Source organism: Moschus berezovskii, chromosome 7 (genome assembly GCF_049115385.1).
Source record: "Moschus berezovskii isolate FMDL1 chromosome 7, NW_MosBer_1.0, whole genome shotgun sequence".
Lineage (NCBI taxonomy): Eukaryota > Metazoa > Chordata > Mammalia > Artiodactyla > Moschidae > Moschus > Moschus berezovskii.
The window spans coordinates 68,061,757-68,088,710 of record NC_142466.1 but is presented as its reverse complement, the minus strand read 5'-3'; the positions used below and the strand labels follow the sequence as shown (position 1 = coordinate 68,088,710).

General features: G+C 40.3%; 1 protein-coding gene and 1 pseudogene across 1 annotated transcript in view; one reads left to right on the top strand and one right to left on the bottom strand.

Moving 5' to 3' along the window:
- MELK (maternal embryonic leucine zipper kinase) overlaps window positions 1-17,804 on the bottom strand; it is an 84,059-nt gene extending 66,255 nt beyond the window's left edge. The window contains exons 1-7 of the mRNA XM_088837702.1: window positions 17,669-17,804; window positions 11,914-12,009; window positions 10,281-10,366; window positions 5,711-5,827; window positions 4,694-4,837; window positions 3,721-3,789; window positions 1,888-1,980 (exon numbers count right to left, since the gene is read on the bottom strand). Of these exons, the coding sequence (XP_088693828.1) occupies window positions 1,888-1,980; window positions 3,721-3,789; window positions 4,694-4,837; window positions 5,711-5,827; window positions 10,281-10,366; window positions 11,914-11,971 (567 nt within the window). The 5' untranslated portion in view covers window positions 11,972-12,009; window positions 17,669-17,804. The remainder of the gene's footprint in view (window positions 1-1,887; window positions 1,981-3,720; window positions 3,790-4,693; window positions 4,838-5,710; window positions 5,828-10,280; window positions 10,367-11,913; window positions 12,010-17,668) is intronic.
- A 521-nt stretch (window positions 17,805-18,325) lies between these two features.
- Window positions 18,326-21,374, top strand: LOC148777349 (large ribosomal subunit protein uL30 pseudogene; annotated as a pseudogene).
- The last annotated feature ends 5,580 nt before the right edge of the window (window positions 21,375-26,954 follow it).

The following is a 26,954-nucleotide window of genomic DNA, read 5'->3' as shown; positions in this document are numbered from 1 at the left end:
CTACACTAATAAAATAAAGCAGTCACACAAAAAAATATTGTATGAGTCCATCACACTCACACAAAGATAGAAAGTAAAAGGATAGCTGCCAGGAGAGCAGGGAGTGGGGAACAGAGTTACTATTTAATAGGTATAGTCTCAGTTTTGCAAGATTAAAAGAGCTCTGGAGATTGACTGCACAATAATATGAATGTACCTAACACTACTGAATTGCACATTTAAAAATAGTTGAAATAGGAACTGTATCCTTATAAATGGTTAAGATGGCAAATATTATGTCATGTGTATTTTACCACAATTGAAAGAAAAAAAAAAGATCTAGCATAATTCCAGGACTACGATAAATATTCAGTAAAAGTTTATCCATTTCTTATGATGCCCTGAGAAGGCCACAATACACCTCTGTGGTATTTCTGCCAAAAATGCATAACCCAAAACTAATCAAACAAATTCAAATTGATGGCCATTTTATAAAATAACCAGCCTCCCCCAAAATTTCAAGGTCATGAAGATGAAGAAAGTCTAAGGAAGTCTTCCAGATTAAAGAACAAAGAAATGCAACAGTGCAATGCATGATCCTGAATGGAATCCCGGACTTGAGGGAAAATATAGCTGTGAAAGACATGATTGGTACAATTAACACCACCTGAACATGAATTGTGGGTTAAATAAATTGTACCAATGTTAAACTCTCTGATTTTGATAACTAAGGTAAATTTATTTTGATAACTAAAAGAGGGACACCTTGGGAATTTCCCAGCAGTCCAGAGGTTAGGATTCAGCGCTTTCACTACTGCGGCCCAGGTTCAATCAATCCCTGGTGAGTGAACTAAGATCATCCCACAAGCCATGCAGCATGGCCAAAAAAATAATAAATAAATAAGAGAGCCCTTGCTTTTAGGTAATATATACACAGCATTTAATGATAAAGGGGTATGATGTCTCCAACTTACTCTCAATTGGTTCAAAACATAATTCACATGTATATAAACATAAAGAATACTAAAACAAATAGGGAAAAATGTAAACAGTTGTAAATTTGGCAAAATACATATAGAAGTTTCTCATTCCATATTTGTAACTATTCTGTAAGTTTGAGAATATATCCAAATAAAAGGTCACCAAAAACAAGTTAGTCCTTATCTTCTCATGTTACAAATTAAGTAAACTGGCATATCTCAAAGTTTCTCCCACATAACACCAGTTCCAAAAGATGCTCCACATAAAAAGTGGATTCTGTAGGCGCATGAAACTGAGACCAGCTGCTCTCTTGATGGTCTCCTCCCAGAGGACATTGTACAGGAACATATTAAGATGCAGAAACACCCTGAACTAAAGAAACCTGTTTAACCCAGTATTTCCAGAGCTTTTGACAACTAAACCTTTTCCATTTTATGACAATATCAGCAAAATCAGTACTCCAAAGAGTGTAAGGGGCGAACTAGCATGCGGTAGCCAGTAGTTAAGCGGCAACGCCCAGGGCTTTCTGAGCCTGGGCCTCTTACACAGGACTGCAGGCCTCGGATAGCTGGCTGTGGATAAAGTACAGCCAGCTATCCAAGGTCTTCTCTGTGCTAAACACCATCTCTGCAAACCAAGCCTATAATCCTGGCCTCACACTCTACCTGGCAGGACTAATCAGTCTAAATTATGGCACTGTTAAACACAAAACACCAGAAATATATCTTGGTTTCACAAGAATACTATGTGTTATTATATTTATTGCAAGCTGTTCATTTCCCTTATCTCACTCTCTGACTAGACAACTCTTTGATTAACAAGTTTATTTCTTACCTCGTTACATCCTCAACACACAGTGCCTGACTCACTACAGATCAACAGTAAACATATATTGATCATAAATTGAATTAATCACTGAATAATTACCTCTGATCCCAGATATGATTTGCCTTGTATTAATTCAGGTGCTGCATAAGCAAGACTCCCACAGCAGGTCTGCAGGTGACAATCCTTGTTACCCTGCCAATAAGATAAAAATGAAACACTTATTAACTACAGCCCTTAAGAGAATTCAAACCCTGATAAACATTCTTCCAATTTAAGCAAAGAGATGCTAGATAAGAGTTACCCCAAATGATAAGAGACATTCTGGCGCCAACTCAATACTCTGCCCATGTGCACGCATGCACGTGTGGCTTTCTCTTCTCTGGATTTCCAGCACCACCAAGACCTAGCATGAAAAAAATCCTTCTCCCCTTAGCTCAATCAAGTCAAGTTCATACTTCCCTAGGCATCCATTTGCATAATAATCAGTTTAGACATCCAAGCACCCAAGGCCTCCAACTCCCAAGTATTCAAGAAAAAAGGATTATTTCTCTAAAGGACCCTATCTCCAATAGCAAATCTTTATAAATACATAAGTTTCTTTTCCCCAAGAGGGAAGAGAGCAAACACTACATAAAACAAACCCTTGGGAGTCTGTTTTCTAGACTTGGTTATAACACAGATCATGACCTCAGCCTCCAGATCTGTTCAAATAAGGATCCTCTGGTCGCCCACAGAAATATGGAGACATAATACAAATGATACCACCGCCTAACACTTCTACAGAGTTCCACAAATGGCAAATGACTTATGAAATTGTAAGATTTCATTTACAACTATAACAGCACACCCAGAAGTTAGCTCCTCAGCAGAAAGCTGAAGCCACCTTCTCCCAGTCAAGTCTTGCTTTGTGAGACGGAGTCTGTGTGGGTTGAATCCGTGGCAGCCATAAATAAAGGCTGCCAGAGTCTGTCACAAACATTCTCCACTGCCTCCTGTGATGAACATGACTTAAACCAGCTTATCGGCTCAAAGTAAGCTTTATCTCTATTGCTTGTCGATCAGAAAAATGCCTTCTTGCATTTGGTTCCCAGACACAAGACTCGACTGACAATCTCTGAAGAGCCAAGGGAAGGAGAGGAAAATCAAAAAGAATCAGACATTCAGCCAAAGGGGCAAAATCTTCCTCCCTTTGCACCCAGGTAATTCTGATTGGGGCAGGAAATAATCATGGGACTCCAAGGGGCTGAGACAAGTCTGAAATTTCAACATTCTTAATGAGGGTAGACAGTTCATTTTAGAGACAGTAAGTGCCATCATTAGAGGACTCAAGAGGAAGCCTCCAACAGCAGCCACACAGGAGAAAGTTCAAAGTCACCTCAAAGAGAAGGTATGCTGGAGAATACCAGTACTTAACGATGGAGTGCAAATTAAGGAAATAATTCACGGTATAAATTTTAAAGTACATATGGACTTTTTCCTTCTTCTTTTATAAGGAAAGGGGATTGTCTCTCAAAATGTAACTGTTAGTTATATAACCATTTGGATAATAAAGAACAGATTTTTTCACTAGATTTCCTGAAATGCATATCTAAACAAAGAAAGGCATCATCTAACAGGAACATACTCCAACTGCAAACACGTGGTCAATTCAGCATTCATACTGTGATGGCTTCCTGACACCTCAGTCCTGCAAATTCTCTCACAGCATACCCATGGGGTTTTCAGCACGACCAACCCTGGACCTAGAGCAGTGGTTTTCAACCTTGGCTACATGTTAAAATCATCAAGAGAACTTATAAAAAGCGTGAAATTTAGCATTCTTCTCAATGGATGCAACCAGGCTCACTAAATACTAAATGGAAGTTAGTGTAAGATAACAGGCAAGAGTTGCAATGGCAAAGGAAGGAAACTCATTTTTATCTCTGCACTTACCTTGGGTTTTGCACAGAGACCAAAGTCAATCAGCTTTAATTTATGATACTCATCAAACAACAAATTTTCCTGAAAATAAAAAAGACATTTTCATAACTATATACAGTCTTCCTTATATCACATCCCACCTCTAGCTATTCCTAAAAGCACTTCAAGGTTGGGTACAGAGTAAAAAATATCAATTGAAAAAAAAGAAATAATGAAGTGACAGGAAGAGAAGGAAAGAGAAGAGGAGAGGAATGTTGATAACTATCCTGCTTCCCCTCAAGACACATTAGCATAAACCACTTTCTCCTTGGTACTCTGAGGTTCAACTACAAGCAAACATGGTATGTGCCAAAGGCAAGTTTGAACAGAAAGAGTGAACTCGAATCAAAGAGTTGGATAAAAACAAAGAGAAAAGGACAGAAACTGCCGTATCTTGTTAGGGCAATTCTAGATCTCAAACCCTAGTACCAAATTACATTGAAATTCATGTTCACCAGCAAGGATATTAGTCAGAGCCTACACGCTTAAGAGTATCAGATTTTCATTCTGCCCTTGAAAAGCAGAGTCTGCCCATTTCATTGAACTGTTCACTTCTGAAGCATAATGGAATTAAAATTAAAGGAAGATGATGTCAGGAAAAGAATATCAAGAGGAAAATACTCAAAGACAATATTCTCAAAGAAAATACGCAAAACTCTTCTTTCCTAGGAATAAAACCTGAGGTTTATATTCTGCAGCTGATTACAAAGACATTTATAATGCCACACAAAATTGACAAAGAAATAGAATGCCAATAATAAGGCCATCCAGAAGAGCCTAGCAGGAGTCAAAAATCAAAAAGGAAAAACAAAGATACATTAGGAATGGAACAAAAAAATAAGCAAAGCCCAGATAAATTCTAAACAGAAAAGAACATTTGGAAACTGAGTGATGACAGGTAAATGATGTCTATTCTCAGGTGAGCACCTGGAATGCAGCCACTTACTGGTTTCAGGTCCCTGTGAGCGTAGCCCTGGCTGTGCACATAAGCAACGGCAGACACTATCTGACGGAAGACAAGGCGGGTCTCCTCCTCCGAGAGGCGATCGTGGGAAATTATGTAGTCAAACAGCTCTCCTCCAGGGCAATACTGCAAGAGCAGCAGAGTCACATAAATATCATTATTACTTGCAAAAATCAGAGGAATTTAAAATAAAAAATCATACTTAACTCAGAGATGTTGTTAATTCAATTTATAAGCAAAGGAATGAATTTAGGTATATTCAAAAATACACTCTCAGTATTCCAGCTTTTGGAATACTTCTGGTCTTGTGCTATTTTTAATTTATTTATTTATTATTGCTTAGTTGCATTGGGTCTTTGTTGCTTCACTCGGGGTTTTCTCCAGGAACAAATTCTAACCTATTCTGTACACTAACGCACACCATCACAGAAGGAGGGTATTACAAAGGAATATTTACAATGTATCTCCAATTTATTATACATGTCTACTTGGTCTAAATTGTTACAGATAGAACTTAAACAGGTAAGCCACTTAGCATTTAACCTCAAGAGTGAAATGAATTTAATACCTCTTTCATAACTATCATAAAATGAAAGAGAATGGCCTGAATAAACATTTGTGTCCCACAAAAAATTTCTATGTGGAAACTCTAAGCCCTGAAGATGGTGATTTTAGAAGGTGGAACCTTTGGGGGGTGATTAGGACATGAGGGCAGAGTCCTCATGAATGAAATCAGTGCTCTCATAAAAGAGGCTCCAGAGAGATCCCTAGCCTTTTCCATCATGTAAGCACATAGCAATAAGGTACCAGCTATGAACCAGAAAGAGGACCCTCACCCGACCATGCTGGTGCCTCGATCTTGGGATTCCCAGCCTCCAGAACTGTGAGAAATAAACTGCTGTTGTTCATAAGCTACTCAGTCTGTGATACTTGTTACAGCAGCCCAAACAGGCTAAGACAGTGACAAATAACTTTAGGTCTCTGGTACTTACTACTGACCTCGAGAACCATGAATATTTTGTTGGCTGTCTCTATCACATGGTAAAGTTGACATATATGCTGATGTCTCAGGTTCTTCAAGGCATCAATTTCTGTTTTGACCCGAGGCAAATCACTCTGTGACAAAACATTTTATTAAATGAGCAATCAACTTATTTGGAAAATATTCCAAGCCCCAATATCAACAACTCTAATACTAAGTAGCAAAAGCAGTCAATGGCCTCAAAATGATTTGCTCAACAATACAGAAATAGAGAACAACTTATTTCTGTGTACATTTTCAAAATGACTTGAGGGTTTTACAAAAGAAAAGTTCAATCTGAGGCAAGAGTACAACATCCAGAAAAAGTAAAATCATCTCACTCCCTTTCGAAGGTCAGCATTCCAAACAAGGGAAATGACAGGAACACTATCCAGTGTGCATGTCTAGGCTACCACTTCGGTCTCCGCAATGTCCATTAAGAAGCATGATGAAACATATGGCTAATCTTGTTAATGTTTGATAGAAACCAATGCAATATTGCAAAGCAATTATCCTTCAATCAAAAATAAATTTTTTAAAAAAGAAGCCTGCTGAGCTAAAAATTTCATGGCCACAATCAGCATCCGCAGTGATTTTGGAGCCCAAAAAAATAAAGTCTGACACTGTTTCCACTGTTACCCCAACTATTTCCCATGAAGTGATGGGACCAGATGCCATGATCTTTGTTTTCTGAATGCTGAGCTTCAAGCCAACCTTTTCACTCTCCTCTTTCACTTTCATCAAGAGGCTTTTGAGTTCCTCTTCACTTTCTGCCATAAGGGTGGTGTCATCTGCATATCTGAGGTGATTGATATTTCTCCCAGCAATCTTGATTCCAGCTTGTGCTTCTTCCAGCCCAGCGTTCCTCATGATGTACCCTGCATATAAGTTAAATAAGCAGGGTGACAACATACAACCTTGACGTACTCCTTTTCCTATTTGGAACCAGTCTGTTGTTCCATGTACAATTCTGACTGTTGCCTCCTGACCTGCATACAGGTTTCTCAAGAGGCAGGTCAGGTGGTCTGGGATTCCCATCTCTTTCAGAATGTTCCACAGTTTATTGTGATCCACACAGTCAAAGGCTTTGGCATAGTCAATGAAGCAGAAATAGATATTTTTCTGGAACTCTCTTGCTTTCTCCATGATCCAGCGAATGTTGGCAATTTGATCTCTGGTGCCTCTGCCTTTTCTAAAACCTGCTTGAACATCTGAAAGTTCATGGTTCACATATTGCTGAAGCCTGGCTTGGAGAATTTTGAGCAGGACTTTACTAGCGTGTGAGATGAGTGCAATTGTCCGGTAGTTTGAGCATTCTTTGGCATTGCCTTTCTTTGGGATTGGAATGAAGACTGACCTTTTCCAGTCCTGTGGCCACTGCTGAGTTTTCCAAATTTGCTGGCATATTGAGTGCAGCACTTTCACAGCATCATCTTTCAAGATTTGAAATAGCTCAACTGGAATTCTATCACCTCCACTAGCTTTGTTCGTAGTGATGCTTTTTAAGGCCCCTTTGACTTCACATTCCAAGATATCTGGCTCTAGGTCAGTGATCACGTTATCGTGATTATCTGGGTCGTGAAGATCTTTTTTGTACAGTTCTTCTGTGTATTCTTGCCACCTCTTCTTAATATCTTCTGCTTCTGTTAGATCCATACCATTTCTGTCCTTTATCGAGCCCATCTTTGCATGAAAAGTTCCCTTGGAAACTCTAATTTTCTTGAAGAGATCTCTTGTTTTCCCTATTCTGTTGCTTCCCTCTATTTCTTTGCATTGATCGCTGAGGAAGGCTTTCTTATCTCTCCTTGCTATTCTTTGGAACTCTGCATTCAGATGCTTATATCTTTCCTTTTCTCCTTTGCTTTTTGCTTCTCTTCTTTTCACAGCTATTTGTAAGGCCTCCTCAGACAGCCATTTTGCTTTTTTGCATTTCTTTTCCACGGGGATGGTCTTGGTCCCTGTCTCCTGTACAATGTCACGAACCTCCGTCCAGAGTTCATCAGGCACTCTATCTATCAGATCTAGTCCCTTAAATCTATTTCTCACTTCCACTGTATAATCATAAGGGATTTGATTTAGGTCATATCCGAATGGTCTAGTGGTTTTCCCTACTTTCTTCAATTTAAGTCTGAATTTGGCAATAAGGAGTTCATGATCTGAGTCACAGTCAGCTCCTGATCTTGTTTTTGCTAACTGTATAGAGATTCTCCATCTTTGGCTGCAAAGAATATAATCAGTCTGATTTCGGTGTTGACCATCTGGTGATGTCCAGGTGTAGAGTCTTCTCTTGTGCTGTTGGAAGAGGGTCTTTGCTATGATCAGTGCATTCTCTTGGCAAAACTCTATTAGCCTTTGCCCTGCTTCATTCCGTGCTCCAAGGCCAAATTTGCCTGTTACTCCAGGTGTTTCTTGTCTTCCTACTTTTGCATTCCAGTCCCCTAGAATGAAAAGGACATCTTTTTTGGGTGTTAGTTCTAAAAGGTCTTGTAGGTCTTCATAGAACCGTTCAACTTCGGCTTCTTCAGCGTTACTGGTTGGGGCATAGGCTTGGATTACTGTAATATTGAATGGTTTGCCTTGGAAATGAACAGAGATCATTCTGTCGTTTTTAAGACTGCATTCAAGTACTGCATTTCAGACTCTTTTGTTGACCATGATGGCTACTCCATTTCTTCTAAGGGATTCCTGCCCACAGTAGTAGATACAATGGTCATCTGAGTTAAATTCACCCATTCCAGTCCATTTTAGTTCACTGATTCAGAGAATGTCTACGTTCACTCTTACCATCTGGAAGGAAAGTTATGACCAACCTAGATAGTATATTAAAAAGCAGAGACATTACTTTGCCAACCAAGGTCCGTCTAGTCAAGGCTATGGTTTTTCCAGTGGTCATGTATGGATGTGAGAGTTGGACTGTGAAGAAAGCTGAGCGCCGAAAAAAAGCTGAGCGCTTTTGAACTGTGGTGCTGGAGAAGACTCTTGAGAGTACCTTGGACTGCAAGGAGATCCATCCAGTCCATTCTAAAGGAGATCAATCCTGGGTGTTCAAGGAAGGATGCTAAAGCTGAAACTCCAATACTTTGGCCACCTCATGCGACGAGCTGACTCACTGGAAAAGAGTCTGATGCTGGGAAGGATTGGGGGCAGGAGGAGAAGGGGATGACAGAGAATGAGATGGCTGGATGGCATCACCGACTTGATGGACATGAGTTTGAGTGAACTCTGGGAGTTGGTGATGGACAGGGAGGCCTGGCGTGCTGTGATTCATGGGGTTGCGGAGAGTCGGACACGACTGAGTGACTGAACTGAACTGAACTGAGCTAAAATTTGGTGAATGTAGATAAAAGGTATTCACTATCTCAGTCTCCCAACTTTTCAAGGAGCTTGAAATTTTTCAAAATAAGAAGTTGGCTGGGAGGAGGATAGCCAAGCTGAAAAAATTTAAAGTCCATACTAAAGATAAAAATCCAGATATCCATGTAGTAAACAAGTAATATTATAAAAAGGGACTCAGTCTAATGATAGGGCCATGCAATCTGATATTAGATCTTAACCAAGAAGTTGTAACTTTAACTATTCTGATATGATAATCTTTTTTTCTTCTTTTCTGGGGGGATGTGGGAATCTGATGACTAAAACCCTGAAAGTAATCAAAATATTTTTAAAGTCCTAAGAAGTAACTAAAATAAGCATAATAACAATAGAAAATACAAAAACCAGTTTAGAATTAATGAATTAATATCATCATATTGATGCTTTAGAGTAAGTTTTGAGTACTAGTATGTTATATCTTATAATGTAACAACTCATATTTTATCTGCTATTAAGGTGTTTGCTGGGTCAAGTAAATAAGGTACACTAAAGTTATAACTGAAGTTTAAATTGCTTAAGGGAATTAAATTAATCAGTTTTGTAACCAATGTTTAAATGATCAAGAAAAATTATTTTTAATATCTTTTTATTAGTTTAATAAACATAATATTGAGCACTGAAAACAAAAATACTGAAGGAGAGCCTGAATTGTCAGTTGACAGGTTATTTAAAGTAATTCTGATATAGATCACTTCGTGATTTTGGCATATATTTCAGAAGGAGTTCAGAGAATTGAGTGATATTACTCTAACACAACATTCACTTCAACTTTTTTATATATGTTAATCAGCACTTACATCCTTAAAAATAAAGTAACAAGTCATATTAAACTCTTCCAGGCTCCTCTATCCATGGTATTTTTCAGGCAAGAGTACTGGAGTGGGTTGCCATTTCCTTCTCCAGGGGATCTTCCCAACCCAGGGATCGAACTTGCATCTCCTGGGTCTCCTGCATTGGCAGGCAGACTCTTCATCTGCCTGCCATTATTCTTTATCTGAGATATTCTTTATCTCAGTGGAGCCACCAGGGAAGCCCTTTTAAAACCACAGATTTATACATAAATGGCTGTGGAAACGTTATTTTAATAAAAGAGCAATAACTAGAACATTAGAGGAAATTCAGGTTGTAATTCACAAAATTGATCTATAAATATTTTAAAAATAATATTAAACTTACCCCTAGTGCATTTTTATCCATGATTTTTATAGCTACCATTTCTCCAGTGAGGATATGGCAGGCAAGTTTGACCTTTGCAAAGCCACCTAAGTATAGGAAAATGTATTATGAAGAGATAAGCAAACTAACTTAAATATCATCAGCAGAGCAAACTGAGAACTCAAGCACAAATACCTTTCCAATTACTTTATAAAGCTCTCTTGAGCTATATTTTCATGAAGTTTGTGGCCCTTTTTTTCATATTGCTTCCAAAGCGTTAGCCATGATCCTAACCTCTCCTTATCCAATGACTAGCTAAAGATTCCCTTTTGCCATTATAGGATATCTTTAATTTTTCAATTAGGAAGAAGTATAAATTTGTTTTATAATTCTTTAGAAATTTGTTTTATAATTAAACCTGCCTTTTAATTAACATTGTCAAAACACAATATAAAGTTGCAGAGACAAAAGACAAATAATATGAAACTTCCATTCAGTTTTAAAACTGAAAAAATAAGCAATTATGTTTCAAAATTGGCTCAAAAGCTGGGTAAATACCTACATTCAGGTATCTGAAAGAAACAAACTTAGTACCTCTAAAAAGAAGTTCCCAAAAGTCCCTCCCATGGTGTTCCCCATCTCAGTAAATGGCAACTCATCTTCCCAGATCAGGCCAAAAGTCTGGAAGCCATCTTTAGCCCTTCCTTTTTGTCTCACACCCCATACCCAACCCATTAACATAGCCCATTGGCTCTGTCTTCAAAAATTTATTAATGTTTATCTTGGGGGAAAGGAGGCAGGCACTGAATGGAAACATTCTATGTCCTGATCTGAACATATGAGCATATGTGAGCCAAAACGCCACCAAATGTATTACACTTTGCTTATTTTACTGTGTATTATGCCTCAATAAATTATATATACATATATGTGTGTCTGTATACAGAAGTCCACCCCTTTCTATACACAGAATCCCACTACCTTCAATTCTATCACCATCCATGTCACCATCATCTCCAGTACACTCACCTAAATTACTGCAGTAACTTCCTAACATCTATCTGCTTCTGCCTTTGCCCTCTCCCAGCCATTTTTTTCACAATCAAGTAGCCAGAGTGATCCTTAAAAACAAAAAGTAAGATCACTCCTTGGCTCAAAACTCTCTAGTGACTTTTATTAATAAAATGAACTATAAGACCTTTCCTACAACTCACCTCTCTCTTGTTCCACTTTTTCTTACTAAAATAAGTTCAAAACTTTTTAAACTATATAAGTTCCGCAAAAAAGCTCATGGTTTAGCAGAAACCAACACAATATTGTAAAGCAATTATCCTTCAACAAAAAGTAAATTTTTTTTTCATTTTTAGAGTCTTTATTGAATTTTTCATAATATTGCTTCTGTTTTGTTTTTTTTATTTTTTATTGAAGGATAATTGCTTCACAGAATTTTGTCGTTTGCTGGAGAGGGTGTGGAGAAAAAGGAACGCTCTTGCACTGTTGGTGGGAATGTAAATTGATACAGCCGCTATGGAAGACGGTATGGAGATTCCTCAAAAATAAGTAAATTAAAAAAAAAGAAAAGCAGCTCATGGCTGCCCCATTTCACTCTACTCTCAAATGGATGACCTATTCTCTTCAAGAAAAAATTAATTACCTGTCCCAATAGTTTCATATAATTCATAGTATTTGAGAAGTTCATCATAATCTTTCATAGTCCTCCTGGAAGTTTACTCAAAATTATAAAAATAACCTGTAAGACAAAAACAGTACGCAATCAAAAAGGGAACTACTAACAGGTTATCTCCTTCACTCTTTTAACTACAAAAATAAGTCTCAGGCATATAAATCATATTGAGAAAACTGATTAGGAATAGGAAAAAACAAAACAAGACAAAACTAGATTCCTCTCACTCCTACAAAAAAATCTATTCCAGATCAAATAAAGACAAATATGAAAGGTAAATCTTTAAAAACTTTTAATAGAATATTGTTATCATTTCAGGACAGAAAAGGGTCCTTTAAATAGACAGAGAAACCATTAATCATAAAAATAATCAGACTGGGATGTTCGCATCAAAACTAGAACAATGTTTTCCACAGGGCCTGTCCATGACCATGTAAAGAATGTTTCCATGTGAAGCAGTTAAAATCATTTTCTTTTGACACTGATTTTTATTTATTTACTTGGCTGCTCTGGGTCTTAGTTGCTTGCAGGATCTTTAGTTGGTGCAGCACGCCAATTCTTAGTTGCCGCATGTGGGATCTAGCTTCCTGACCAGGGATCTAACCCAGGCCCCCTGCATCGGTAGCACAGTCTTAACCACTGGACCACCAGCAAAGTCCCTGAAGCAGTTAAAATGATAGTGTTCTTTTATTTGACAGACTGCTGCTTTCTCACCAATGACACCCTTAGCTCTACCTCATTGCTCCCACTTCCTTCTTCCTCAGATAGACAAAAGCTGAAATGCTCCTGCCCTTTGATAGAATCCATTCCAAAACTGGTCCTCGTTTCCCCAGCACAAGCCCAAACCATATAAGCCCCTTTCAACTCACTCTTATTGAGATGCTCAAGATCCTAGGGAGCAGGGTTCCTCTTGCTGCAGCAAGCTAAGGACACCTAATGTTTTTAAATTACAGATGTGTTCCTAATGGTTTGTGGTTCATAGGCCTTAACAAAAATTGTTAACTTGAAAAGAATGAGAGGAAGAGAATTCCAGAAAAAGAGAATGTAGGTGCAAAGGTCCCAGTGGAAGAAAAGGCTGACATGTACTGAACTGAAGCTGCTTTCAGAAGTACCAGCAAAAAGAAATGCAGATGTGGCGCTGGGACAATTGGTTAGGCTTACAGAGAAAAAGAACACCACATCTCTACCTCACACCACACACAAAATCAATTACAGTAAAGACTTTAAAGACAGTTCAGTTCAGTCACTCAGTCATGTCCAACTCTTTGTAACCCCATGAATCGCAGCACGCCAGGCCTCGCTGTCCATCACCAACTCCCGGAGTTCACTCAAACTCATATGCATCCAGTCGGTGATGCCATCCAGCCATCTCATCCTCTGTCGTCCCCTTCTCCTCCTGCCCCCAATTCCTCCCAGCATCAGGGTCTTTTCCAATGAGTCAACTCTTCTCATGAGGTGGCCAAAGTGCTGGAGTTTCAGCCTCAGCATCAGTCCTTCCAATGAACACCCAGGACTGGTCTCCTTTAGGACGGACTGGTTGGATCTCCTTAATGTTTAAAATACGTACAGATAAGGCCTTACTCATACCAGACCTATAGTTAGGAATGGCAAGAGGAAGAGCATGAAGATGACCATTAGAAAAGTAAGAATTAGAAGAATACAGCTTCATAGAAGCCAAGAAGGAAGGGAAAAAAGCGAAACTAGTCAAAGAAAATTTCTCAGAAGCAGATTTCTAAATAAATTTGGAAGCGCTCCTATATAGGTGAAGTCCTGGGACCTGAGTTTAGGTGCTGCAAAGTGGAGCTTTCTTACAGGTAAACCAGCACAGCACACCAAGGGATCTAGAGATCTCAAAGGGCTTTGAGTCAAGACCTAGCTAGTGATGAACTCCTCCTTTGCTGGTATGACTCCTGTGCCCAGAGCTTCCTGTGACCTGGCAGTGGACTAGGTATGGCACTACAGGGTTCAAGACCCCAGGATACCACTCTCTTTAACACTTAGGTAAGTACATGCACCGGAGAAGGCAATGGCAAGCCACTCCAGTACTCTTGCCTAGAAAATCCCATGGACGGAGGAGCCTGGTAGGCTGCAGTCCATGGGGTCGCTACGAGTCAGACATGACTGAGCGACTTCACTTTCCCTTTTCACTTTCACACATTGGAGAAGGAAATGGCAACCCACTCCAGTGTTCTTGCCTGGAGAATCCCAGGGACGGGGGAGCCTGATGGGCTGCCCTCTATGGGGTCACACAGAGTCGGACACGACTGAAGTGACTTAGCAGCAGCAGCAGCAAGTACATGCACAGCCAACTGGGACTTGGGTAAAGTTCCACCTGGAAAGGACAGAACTCATGTATATCTTAATTACTACCACTCAGTGGTGGAAACCTGGTGCTAGTGCTCATTTCTAGAGCCAGAGAGCCTCCCTTACCAACAGGGAGAGTTTCAGCAAATCTGCTGAAGGCTCTGGGATCAGTTATGTGGCCAGCACCATGTTCACTAACTTTAAGTTCTCTGTCCTTCATCCTGGCTCTTCCAGAGCCGAGGGACCAGCATGTTATTAAATCTCAATAATGTTGGTGACTTTGGAAGACCTAGAGTATGGTCTAGTCTCAATCTCAGGACTATGGTGAGTTTATAAAGGAAAAGACAGAGTAACAGGGAAGGTTTTTACTATAGTGAAGATGGGCCATATTCTTAAACTGAGGTGGAGGAAAAACTGAAAGTAATTATCAAAAGCCCAAGAGCCACAGATCTTTTTTTTAAGATCCCTTTAAATATCCTCTTAAAATGCTTAAAGCACTCTGATTCCATGAATCATTTTACTTGGAGAAAAAAGGTATGTTATTTAGCAAGTAAAATGCCTTCAAAAATTTGGTCAGTGAAATGAACACTAGAGTGGAAATTCTGAAGGGAAAAATATCAAAACTCAAGAAAACAATCAGCTTAAAAAATGGTTTAAGTAGCAATGTCAAAGTTGAAATAGCAAGAAAGATAAAAAATAATGTAAAAAAGACCAAGATCCAATAAACAATATTAGTCATTTTCTAGGAAGAACGGACATTGGACCAACTTAATAAGCAGGTTGAACTTTTAATCTAGCTGAATCTACACAAATAGCATAGGCAAACTAAGGAAGAAAAGTCAGGTCCTGATGCTAATAGAAAGCTGATGACATAAAATGAAATATTTCTGCTTCCATTAGAATGGCAAAAGTTGTTCCAGGCAAGGAGACAGTACAGAGGACATATTTATTCTTCTTGGCCCCTGAGATACAGGATGAGAAATATCCTTAACAGCAGTACTAATTCAGAAACCTTTTAAAGGGCATTTGTCACTGGAGCAAATTGGGAATAAAGTGGAACCACACCCCCAAAGACAGGAATTACAGGACTAAGAATTTTTAAAACAGGTAAAAATAGCAGTAAAATATAGAGGTCAATACAAGGCTAAGAAATCTTTGGGATCCTAATGAGGGAGAAGAGAGTGAGCAGGATATTGGAAATGGAGGGATGTCAGGCTATAAATCTGTTTAGAAAGTTGTCTGATATAAAAGTAGGCTATCACGTTCCTTAGAGAGCAGAGGCCCAACTAATGCAATATTGGGGTATTCAGAACACAGGGGTTAAAGAGGAAACACAAACAGACATTATGAAGCTTAAAAACCATGAAATGGAAAAAGTTCCTCACTGGCCTAGTGGTAAGGATTCCAGCCTTTCACTACTGTGGTCCAGTTTCAATCTCTGATGGGCAACTGAGATCCTGCAAGCCGCATGGCACAGCCAAAAAACAAACTAACAAAAGACCATGAGATGAAAATAGACAAAGGAAAAAAACAGGTCTTAGGAAATATAAGATTCTAATTGCCACCATGCACATGCTTAAATTCCATACCAAAGACTGGGCTATTTTAAATTGCCACACAGAAAAAGAAAGCAGTTGGTATGATGTTGGAATTGATTTTCCCAGATGAGGGATATAAGAGCATCCTAATCAATGTCTTGACGGATTTTTCCCAAATGAGTTTTGAACTTTCAGGTTATGGCCTCCAGTCAACTAGCAGAGATCGACCTGCATCAGTGTAAGACTGAATCACACACCTCCTCTTTTTTTCTTCCTTCCATTTGCTTATCTACTCCCTTCCCTCAAATTATACCATGTCTTCAGAGAAGTAAAACTAATGTGGGCCTAAATTATATCTATTTAATCCAGGTAACATTCTTTTTGCTACTGTATAAGAAAACTAGTGTTTATACTGCAAACCTCTATAATGATAGCAGATTTTACTTGGCTTGTGGAAGTAGAATTGGTTCTAATATTCTTAATTCTCCTCTCTGTTTATCCTCTAGAGTTTGGAAATACAGAATAAGGACATGTGACTGGAGTTATCCAGCTGCTGCTAAAGGAGATATATGATTAGTTAAATGTGGAAGGGGACCTCCCAACTGTGGATAAAGAAGGAAACTAGACCCCAATCAGACACCTGATTGTCCTTCTGAATGTGACTAAATAGAACTGGAGCTATATAAAACTGTGGTCCTGAACTTTTCTGAGGAAACTAGGAATTGCCTAGATAGTGGGAGGAAGTTTATCAGTAAATTTTATAGGATAGCAACAAATTGGGGGCATTTTCTTACCAACATAGTCTTATTTGGGCTATGCTATTTCCTGCTGTGTCGTACATTTACGTTATCTAGTGAGCTTGGTAAGACATTGATGCTGAGGATATTTCAAATGAGAAGCAGAATACAGAATGTCTTACAATGTGACCTTGTAATACATTTAATTAACATCCAGTTCTGCTCCCTTGCAGAGGCTTCTGGGAGTACCAACAGAGAGGCATTCATTCCCAAAGCCAGTAAGAGATTGATCTGATCATCTCCTTGGTCCACAGCAAATATACTGAAAGGACAGATCCACTGGTGAGACAAGCCCATGAAGGTGCAAGTGAGGGCGTTTCTGATTTATCCCACACAGCACAGAAACAGAAACCAAAATATGAACAAAAAAGTGAGGAACACTAGTCTCTAAGCAAAACTCCAGGCACCTGTAATGCTGCCCTGCCTTCCCCCTTTCCCTTTCCATTACCAAAGAGAAATACCAATGGTGAAGCTCAATAGTACTCATCCTAGGAATGAGAGAGCCCGGATCACTCCCCTGGGACGCCCTCCTTCGGACGTCTCCCTTTCCCTACTGGTCTTTCGGTGAGGGCCACTTCTTTTACTGCTATAGCATTCGGTGTATACTCCCCTTTTAGTGTAAGTCTCTTAAGCCACTACTTTGAGAAGGTGAAGGAGAGGAAGCCTTTGGACTCTGAAAGAGGGGTGATAAGACATAACACATTTCCTTTTTCACTGAACTGGCCCAGTAAATTGAGTTGTACGAACTGAAACAACTTGAAATCCTTCTTTGAACGTCTTTCTCGGAGACCGTCAAGGTCGTGCAAACGTGGAATGGGAATTCACATCTACCCCAGCCTCCGAGGTGGCAAGCGCTTCCACTACACACCTGATCGATAACCCGGAGGCGGGTACGATCACTATCCCCACTCACAGCGGAGAAAAACGGGGGTCGGAAAGGCTAATTATCTCATCCAAGGAACCGAACTCGTAAGGCGGGGGCTCCACGAAGTTCCCCAAAACTAGCAGCACCCTGGGCTCAAGCCGCTGTCCCCCGAGCTGCGCACTGCCAGGACCTCGGCCCTCACCCACGCGGGACACACTGACCTGAGGGCGGAGGGCTGGGAGGGACTAAACCAGGCAGAAAGACAGACGCACTGGACTGCAATCCCGAAGAAAGCGACGAGTGCAGAAAGTTCCTAAGAACCTTTGGGATGGTGAGGCTCTGGCCGCTTCCGCCCGCCAAGGGAATCAAACCTCGCGCGCCGGAAGGGGCGGGGGCGCGGCGGGGGCGGGGCTCGTCGGGGGCGGGGCTAGTCGGGGCGGGGAGGTCCCTGCGAGGAGGGGGCGGGGTCCCTGAGAGGAGTGGGCGGGGTCGCTCCCGGCACAGAGGGGACTTCAAGTCTCGGTACCTGGAGTGTGACTGAGGGCACGGGAAGTTGTGCCTGGTGGCGCGGACGTACAGTTTCCACATATTTAAACTTTCTTAAGTTCTCTTTCCTAAAATTAATCTGCAGAGAAGTCACTGGTAGTGAAGGTTCTCATTTTCGTTCTTCTCTTGCCTATTGGCCCTCCCGTCATCCAGCGAAAGACAAGTATACCTCTGCCCTCTCCACATCTTACTATAAACTGTGTTGCCACGAGGAATGAAATCCCCAGGAGCCATTAGATAACTCAAGGTACCAGAAACACCAACCTAGCATCACTGTAAAGTCCTTCTAATACGTTTTACCGTTTGGTCATTATTTATGTGACTTTCACCCGATGTATGAATTACAATTGTAATGATAACTCGATCCTGACGTAAAAAAAAATTATAGCAAGAGGAAAGAAAAAGTATTAAGTATAAATTTATACATGTGTTTTTAGGGGCTTCTCTGGTGGTTCAGACGGTAAAGAATCCGTCTGCAATGCGGGAGACCTGGGTTCGATCCCTAGGTTAGGAAGGTCCCCTGGAGGAGGGCATGGCAACCCACTCCAGTATTCTTGCTTGCCAAATCCCATGGACAGAGGAGCCTGGTGGTCTGCAGTCCATAGAGCACAAAGAGTCGGACACGGAGCGACTAACAGCACAGCATACTACAGTAAAAGATTTTCAAGCAAAAGAAATTACACTAAGATAACATGTGTGGAACCGAAATATGAGTAAAAGGGAAAAGAGGGGAAATAAGCACATTAAAAAAGAAATCACATATTTTGTTTGTGTATTTTTTTTTAATAATAGCAGGTATCAAATCTTCTGGTATTTTCAATCCATTGGATATCTTCAAAGGAGTTATTGCTTCAGTTTCTGAGGTTTACAGTAAACAGTTGTTCTAAAATACATAAATACAATTAATCAAAAAATTAAAACTTTGGTGGATTATGCAAAATCATGAGGAGAGCATGCGCAGTGGAAGGCAATTCGGTGTTTACAGCCTCGCCCCAGCATTATGAAATACAATTGAAACCTAAAGGGTTAGGTTTTAAAGATGACACAGCTCTAAAAAGTTTGGAAGCCTTGTAAAGGCAGCTTTATGCAACTTTCGCCAGGAATTAGGGTTAGCAAGATCGCAGTGATTCAGTGCTGCTAAGAGGGCACGGACGGTCCTGGTCATCCAGCCAAGAGTCAGAACAGACGTTTCTATGGTCCGGTAAACATAGAGCGGTTCCTCTCTTCCCCACCTGCGCACCAGCAGTAGTCGCAGACTCAGAAAGATGGCGGAGGAGGAGTTAAGAGGGAAGATCCCTTTGATTCTAGAAAACCTCCTGGAAAAGTGTAAGTTTTATCAGGTCCTTCCTCGGAGCCATCCAGGCAAAGCCTTTGCAAAAGAAGGAACAGAGGAATGGAAAAGCGGTCAAGTTTTAGCGACTAAAATGCTTCCTCCATGATTCCTAGCCGAAACCGTGTGACAGGATGCACCGACCACAGACAACTGAAAGTGAAACCTCTTGGCTTGAAAGTGCCAGGTAAACATTCTTTGGCCTTTGTTGTAGTCATCTAGAGGATTAATGGGGTGAGTTTACTGGTGCAGTGGACCATCGCAAGACAGCCTGAATAAGATTTTCAGTGACGTCTTTGTGCAAGAAACCCCTCAAACCATAAAAACACTTCCTATTGTGGAACCTCACGTGACCTGGGGATTTCCAAATCTGAAGTCTGTTCGGAAGCTCATCTATGGAAGTGAACACATCAGTCAGCTGAACCAGCAGCTGAACTAAACTCAGAATATCTGAAAGCACAGTGCATTTGGAAGCATGTGTTTTTGTTTTCTGAAATTGTTTCCAAATATCTTCAGAGTTTATATTCTCCTCTATCTTCAGAAACTGGAGGGGGAAAGTTCAGGGAAAAGATGGTGATATTGGCACCCTAGTTCCAAGGAAAAATTCCTGTGTGTTTTCTGTGTTGGTCGCTTTCCACCTCTGAAACCAGCCAAAGACTCATGCCGTGGAGGAGGGATGCTTTGTCACATCTTCTATCCTGGGGTTAATGAATGAATACCTAAGCATGAATACAAGACAGTAGTGGGCCAACTCCAGGGTGCGTACTTGAACCTATTAAGAATGCCATGGTAGATTACTGAGTCCCTGTGCCATCTATGACTCAGGGAAATGCCCACCATTTAGTTCTGCTGGGCTTCAAGATGGAATTTTCTGGTTCTCTTGATGGCTTCTTAAAACCCAAGTCAGCAAAGAGTGAGCCATTTTTTTGGTTTGGCATGGATGAAGTTAGCACCATTTGGTCTTTCAGGCCCCAGACAAGAGACACAATTGGACCCTTTCCTTATATATTCTAGAATCCAGAAGTGTTGCCCTCTACCCTGCAGGTAGACCAACACTCGTGAAGATGTTAGACCTAAAAGGGGGGGTCTGATCGTGCTTGTGTTTATCATTGGTGTCCATCCCTAAATGGGCCTTGCCTCTGCTCCTATCACTGGGTTGCTTCAACTTGTCGTCTAAGTAGGTGGCGAGGGTGTGCCAAACCAAGCTTAAGAGTTAAAATCATGCTTAACTATTGTGTCCCCTGGTCCTTTAAGATCAGCTCTGCTGCAGTTTGGGTTCATGGAGCGCTCAAACGTGTTAGTCCAAAGTCATACTGCTCGCTACCTGACAGGTCAATAAATGGAGAGATGAGTTGTTGGGACAAGGAATGGGGACTTTATTCAGAAAGCCAATAAACCAAGAAGATGGTGAGCTTGTATCCCAAAAAACTGTCTTACCTGAGTTAGAATTCAGGTTTCTTTTATACTGATAGGAAAGGGAGTAAAGTCAAGTATTTATGGGTCCCCATCAGCCTCCAAAGGGGCTGTGTTAGTTGTTCACAGGTGGGCCTGGTCAGCAAACAAAGGTTTCTTAGCTTAATGCTCATTACCTGGGAGCAGATTCCCAAACATGGGCCGTTATGTATAATTTAAGTTTATAGGCAACATTGCTTTAGTGATGAACTTGTAATAGAATACAAAATGTTCTTCCCTGTTACACACATAGCTGTGAGATTGAGTTGGAGGTATTAACAGTGCCTTAAAATGTGTCAGATTATGAGGTAATTATGTTGGTTGCCCCAAGAGTTAACCTTCCAGGATTACAAGTTATAGATGTTACTCTTATACTATGAAGCATTGTGAAATCAGATTACTTTAAAAATGATGTATCAAAAAGTCATGGGAAAAGAGCAGTTGCATGTGTGGAAGTCCAGGGTTTATATCCTGGATCTTATACTAAATATAAGCATATTCCCATTCTTACCTGTAAAATGGAGTTAATATAGTCTAGCCTGTCTGTGTCAAATGGTTACGAGTACTAAGGAAAATAACCATTTTAAACTTAAAATTCTACGTAAGTAAAGGAGATCATAATTAAAAGTATGGTGTGAAAAATTAGATATCTACTTAAAAGTTTTTCAAAGTCATGTTGAGTGTGCATATTCAAAAGCATTTGAGTGTTGGTGAATTAAGGAGAGTAATTATGCTGCAAGAGGAAAAGGTTCAGTGCAGGGAGGCAGGGCCTGAGCTGTGGGACCTGTCCTGAAAGAAGTGCCTGCCCCTCTGTCAGCTTGTTTCCTCAAATGGACAGTAAGGAGATTGGATATGATTTTGCTGCTCCCTGTTTCTTGAGCCACTAAATGGGTGGGTCAGACTATTTGGAGTATAACATCTCTACCAATAAAAACACCATTAGCAGCAATAATAAAACCCTCTACAATTTTTAGAATGATTAATATGCATTTATATGCATCATCTCTATAACCAAGTGTCTGCCCCTCCCACATAGGGTAATTCATGCTGTTCATTCTATAATCAGTCACCAGTGTCTACCCTATGCCTCCCAGGGCAATGCCTGAGGAAAGAAGAAGAGAGATGGCTTCTGCACAAGGAAGCTCAAACACAGAATTGCCAGATCCATAGAGCAACCAACTCTAACAAAGGACCAGACAGAAGCACTAACTATTAATACAAGTGCACTCATTCATGCTGGTTCAAACTCAAAATGGGAAGCAATTATCTCTAACCAAGGGACTGAAGTATTTTGTACTGGAGTTAGGCATTGGGGGAAAAAGTAGAAAATTTTGACAAGGAAGAGCATTCCCCAGATGGGGAATTCTGTGTGCAGAAGCACAGAGACAAGAAAACACAAGTCTTCTGGGAGAAAGTTATGTTGGATGGAGGACAGGAAATGGGTGTGGCAGGAGAGGAAGAGCCAGTAATCAGGGAACTCTTGGTGAAGGGCTGGGCTTGTGTGCCGTGCTTGAGTCGGGAGGGGTGCTAACCAGGAAAGAGAGATGAGCAGTTGTACATTTCAGAGAAAGCCCAGGCAGCCACTCTGCCCATATAAGAGTATCCGTGCCTGGGAAGGCACGACAAGAGCTGTGCTTCCCTGGTGGTGGAATGAATGCCATTTGTGGTGGAGTCATCAGTGGGGACTGGAAGCAAAGGTCCATTCATTACAGTGCTGTTTCTCTTCTGAAGCGGTTGAGGTTAGCACACCTCAGGCTACAAATCATGCCTTGATTCTTATGTGCAATGCAAGAGAAAATGGGAAACCACGCAAAATTCAGTTTGGGGCCATCATTCTGCTGAAAGAGGAGATAGCTCCAAAAAACCTATTAAAAATACTTCAGGAATTTGAATGTGAAAACTACTTTGGGAGTTTGTTAAATTTCCTAATTTTGATAAATTGTGGGTGTGTACCAGAATGTCTTGGGCTTCCCTGGTGGCTCAGAGGTTAAAGCGTCTGCCTCCAATGCTGGAGACCCGGGTTCGATCCCTGGGTCGGGAAGATGCCCTGGAGAAGGAAACGGTAACCCACTCCAGTATTCTTGCCTGGAGAATCCCATGGACGGAGAAGCCTGGTAGGGTACAGTCCACGGGGTCGCATAGAGTCGGACACGACTGAGCGACAGAACGGAACGGAACCAGAATGTCTTTGTTCATAGGAAAGCATGGTGGGAAGATGATGGAACTGATAGGACGAAATGTAGAATCAGTGAATCTGGGGAAAGGGTGTATGGGAATTCCTTGCTCTGTTCTCTTCTTGCAACTTTCTAATAATTTTGAAATTATTTCAAAGTTAAAAGTAACCCCAAAATATCAACAATGTTTCTTTTTTCTTATTATATATTTAATTTATTTATTTGGTTGTACCGGGTCCTAGTTGCAGCACTCGAGATCTTCAATCTTTATCTGCAACATGCAGGATCTTTTTTTTTTTTTCATGAAGGATCTTTTCGTTGGCATGCAGGATCTTTAGTCACAGCATGCAAACTCATAGCTGCAGCATATATAATATGGTTTCCTGACCAAGGATCAAACCTGGTCCCCCCTGCCCCTGCATTGGCAGCACAGGGTCTTAGCCACTGGACCACCAGAGAAATCCCAGGAATATGTTTCTTAATTCTGTTTATCCCTTAGCACTTACCACAGGGTCTTAAAATTACTGTAATTAAAAATGTTTTATCACTTTCTTTTTTTTAAATTTTTTTTGGCTAATTACTTTACAATATTGTATTGGTTTTGCCATATATCACTTTCTTTTAATATTAAAAAATATTTAATGTATGTATTTATTGATTGATTTGGCTGCACTGGGTCTTCATTGCTGCACACAGGCTTTCTCTAGTTGCGGCAAGTGGGAGTTACCCTTCTTTGTGGTGCTTCAGCTTCTCAGTGGGGTGGCCTCTCTTGTAGAACCCGAGCTCTAGGGCACAGGCTTCAGTAGCTGTGGCGCATGGGCTTAGTTGCTTTGTGGTATGTGGGATCTTCCTGGACCAGGGATCGAACTTGTGTCCGCTGCATTGGCGGTGAATTCTTAACCACTGGACTACCAAGGAAGTCCCTACAATGTTTTTAGCTCCTGAATTCCATTCTCTGCTAGACAGTGTACTATAGGTTGTATATACATTATTTCTAATCCTGCAGAATAGGTATTCTTATTCCCATTTTACAAATGAGGACACTAAGTTTCAAGAAGTTTAGATATCTGATAAGAATGAGTCAGGAATCCAAAGCCCAGGATTTTTCGGCTATAATTCTCAGTTAATTTTGCTGAATGAAATTTGAGAGAAGTTTGAACAATTTCAGGTGCCATACAAATACAAGAGAATTTGTGAATTACTGAGAATAATAATGAACACTCTGACCTAAAGAGCACCTTCATCAACAGGCAAAGGCTAAGTATTAATGGGATACTACGTAACCAGTTTTTCAAAAGAATTCGGTAAGTATATTGTCATTAGGGTCACTAGATAAAATTGCAACATACTGGAGACATATTTACACTTTAAAAAATCCATTATTTATCCAGAATTCAAATTTAACTGAGCATTTTGTATTTTTATTTGCTCTATCTGGCAACCCCAAATGCCATGAAATGATGTCTGTTTTTAAGTGAACAAAATAAGCTGCTTACTTAAGCAAATTGTACAGTGCCATTTGTGTTTAAAGAAATGTGTAAGTATAGGAAAACGTCTGGAAGGTTATACGTTATAGTGTTAATGTTCTCTCCAGAAAATGGAATTAGGGTAAGGTATGGAAAACAGACTTAGTTTTTACTTTCCATACTACTATATTAAGACTTACTATATTGCATGTATTTTAATTGAAATCTTTATTGAGATAATTGTAGATTCATATGCAGTAGTAAGAAATAATGCAGAGAGTTCTCTTGTATGCTTTGTTCCATTTCTCTCTAAATTGGAAAAAAAAAATCCCTCTTTTTTTCTAGACTGCTACTTATTCTGAACACTTTGACACCTATTGAGTATCTACAATTCAATTCCATTCTGACACTCTCTACCTGAAATTAGAATTAGCATAAGAGCTTAGTCCCATAAAACTGGTCCCACTTCAGATGCCAGTCCGGAGTTGAGGCCTTCTGTATTTCTGACCAAACAGTTGTAAAGGAGGGGTTCCCATGACCCCCTTCTAGAGTTGGAAAATCTGATAAAGCAGTTCACAGAACTCAGAAAAATAGTTTATCTACTACATTCCTGACTTATTATTAAAGGATACGACTCCGCAACAGCCAAACAGAAAAGATACATGGAGCAAGATGTGTGGGAAGAGACATGGAGCTTCCATGCCCCCTCCAGGACCATCAGCCTCCTGGCACCTTGATGTGTTCAGCAGCTTCTGTGAATGCTTCAGCTAGGGTTTTTGATAGAGGCTTTTCTATGCAGACATGATTGATTAAATTATTGACCACTAATGATCAGCCCAACCTCCAGCTTCTCATCCCCACCCTGGGTGTTAGGAGAGTGGGGCTCAAACTTCCAACCCTCTAATCACGTGGTTAATTTTCCAAGCGGAAACCAGTCCCCCATCTTTAAGAGCTTTTTAGGTGCTTCCAGCCACAAGTCATCTCATTAACATACTAAAATGCTTTTACCACTTCAGAGATTACAAGGCTTTTAAGAGCTGTGTGCCAGGAAAAGAGGAAGTAAGGAAAGCAGACACCAAATATGTATTTCTTATTATGTCACACACATTGCCACACACAGTGGTATGTCATTGTGGTATGTCACACACAGTGGTAACATTTTGCAAAACAAATTCATCCAAGCTATCACATGTATCAATGGTACATTCCTTTTTATTGCCAGGTAGCATTCCATGATTGGATGTGCCACAGTCTATTTAACCATTCACCTGTTGAAGGACATCTGGGATGATCACAGTTTGGGGCTATTAGCTCCCTGGTGGGTCAGTGGTAAAGAATCTGCCTACCAATGTAGGAGATACAGGTTTGATCCTTGGTCCAGGAAGATCCCACATGCCACAGAACAGCTAAGCCCATGCACCACAACTATTGCAGCCTGTGCACCTAGAGCCCATGCTCTGCAACAAGAGAAGCCACTGCAATGAGAAGTCTGTGCACTGCAACTGGAGAGCAACCCCCGATGACCACAACTAGAGAAAAGCCCGAGAAGCAACAGAGACCCAGCACAGCCAAAAATAAAGGAAAGTATTTTTAAAATAATTTTATTTTAAAAAAATTACAGGGGCTTCCCAGGTGGGACTAATGGTAAAGAACCTGCATGCCAATGCAGAAGACATAAGAGATACAGTTCAGTCCCTAGGTCAGGAAGATCCCTTGCAGGAGGGCTTGGCAACCCACTCCAGTATTTTTGCCTGGAGAATCCCATGGACAGAGGAGCCTGGTGGGCTCCAGTCCATAGGGTCGTGACTGAAGCAACTTAGTACATATTTTTTAAAAAAATTTTTAATGTTTATGAATACTCTTCAGTATGAAATAAACAACAGAAAAATCCCTGTATGTGGACAGTGGTTTCAGAGCTAGATTATCCTCTCTGAATGGTCTGCACTCCCAGAACCTGGGAATCTGGGCAGGAACTGTTGCTCTGATTGGAATTAATAGAACTTACAAAAATCACCAAAATTTAGAAATCTTGCCCACTCAAGGCGTTAAATTGTGTGTGTTGCCAACAAAATAAAGATGGTTTCCTCAAATCTTTACCAGGTGAACAGAAACCAGCCAATTAAGACAGTCACAATGATCAGAGAAACACTAATCCAGGAATCATAAGTTATCAGTGACAAAAGTGGGAGAGGAGAAACAAAAGTAAAAATGAATGAGACCTAATTAAAATTAAAATCTTTGCACAGCAAAAAAAAAAAAAAAAAAAAATCTATCAACAAAGCAAAAAGACAGCTTACCAAATGGGGGAAAATATTTGTAAATGATATGATCAATAAGGGGTTAAGATCCAAAATATATAAATTACTTATACAACTCTATCAAAAAAACAACATGATTAAAAATGTAGGCAGAACACTTGAGTAGACATTTTTTCAAAGAAGACATACAGATGGTCAATAAGCACATGAAAAAATGTTCAACGTTGGTAATCATCAGAGAAATGCAAATCAAAACCACAATGAGATGTCACCTCACACTT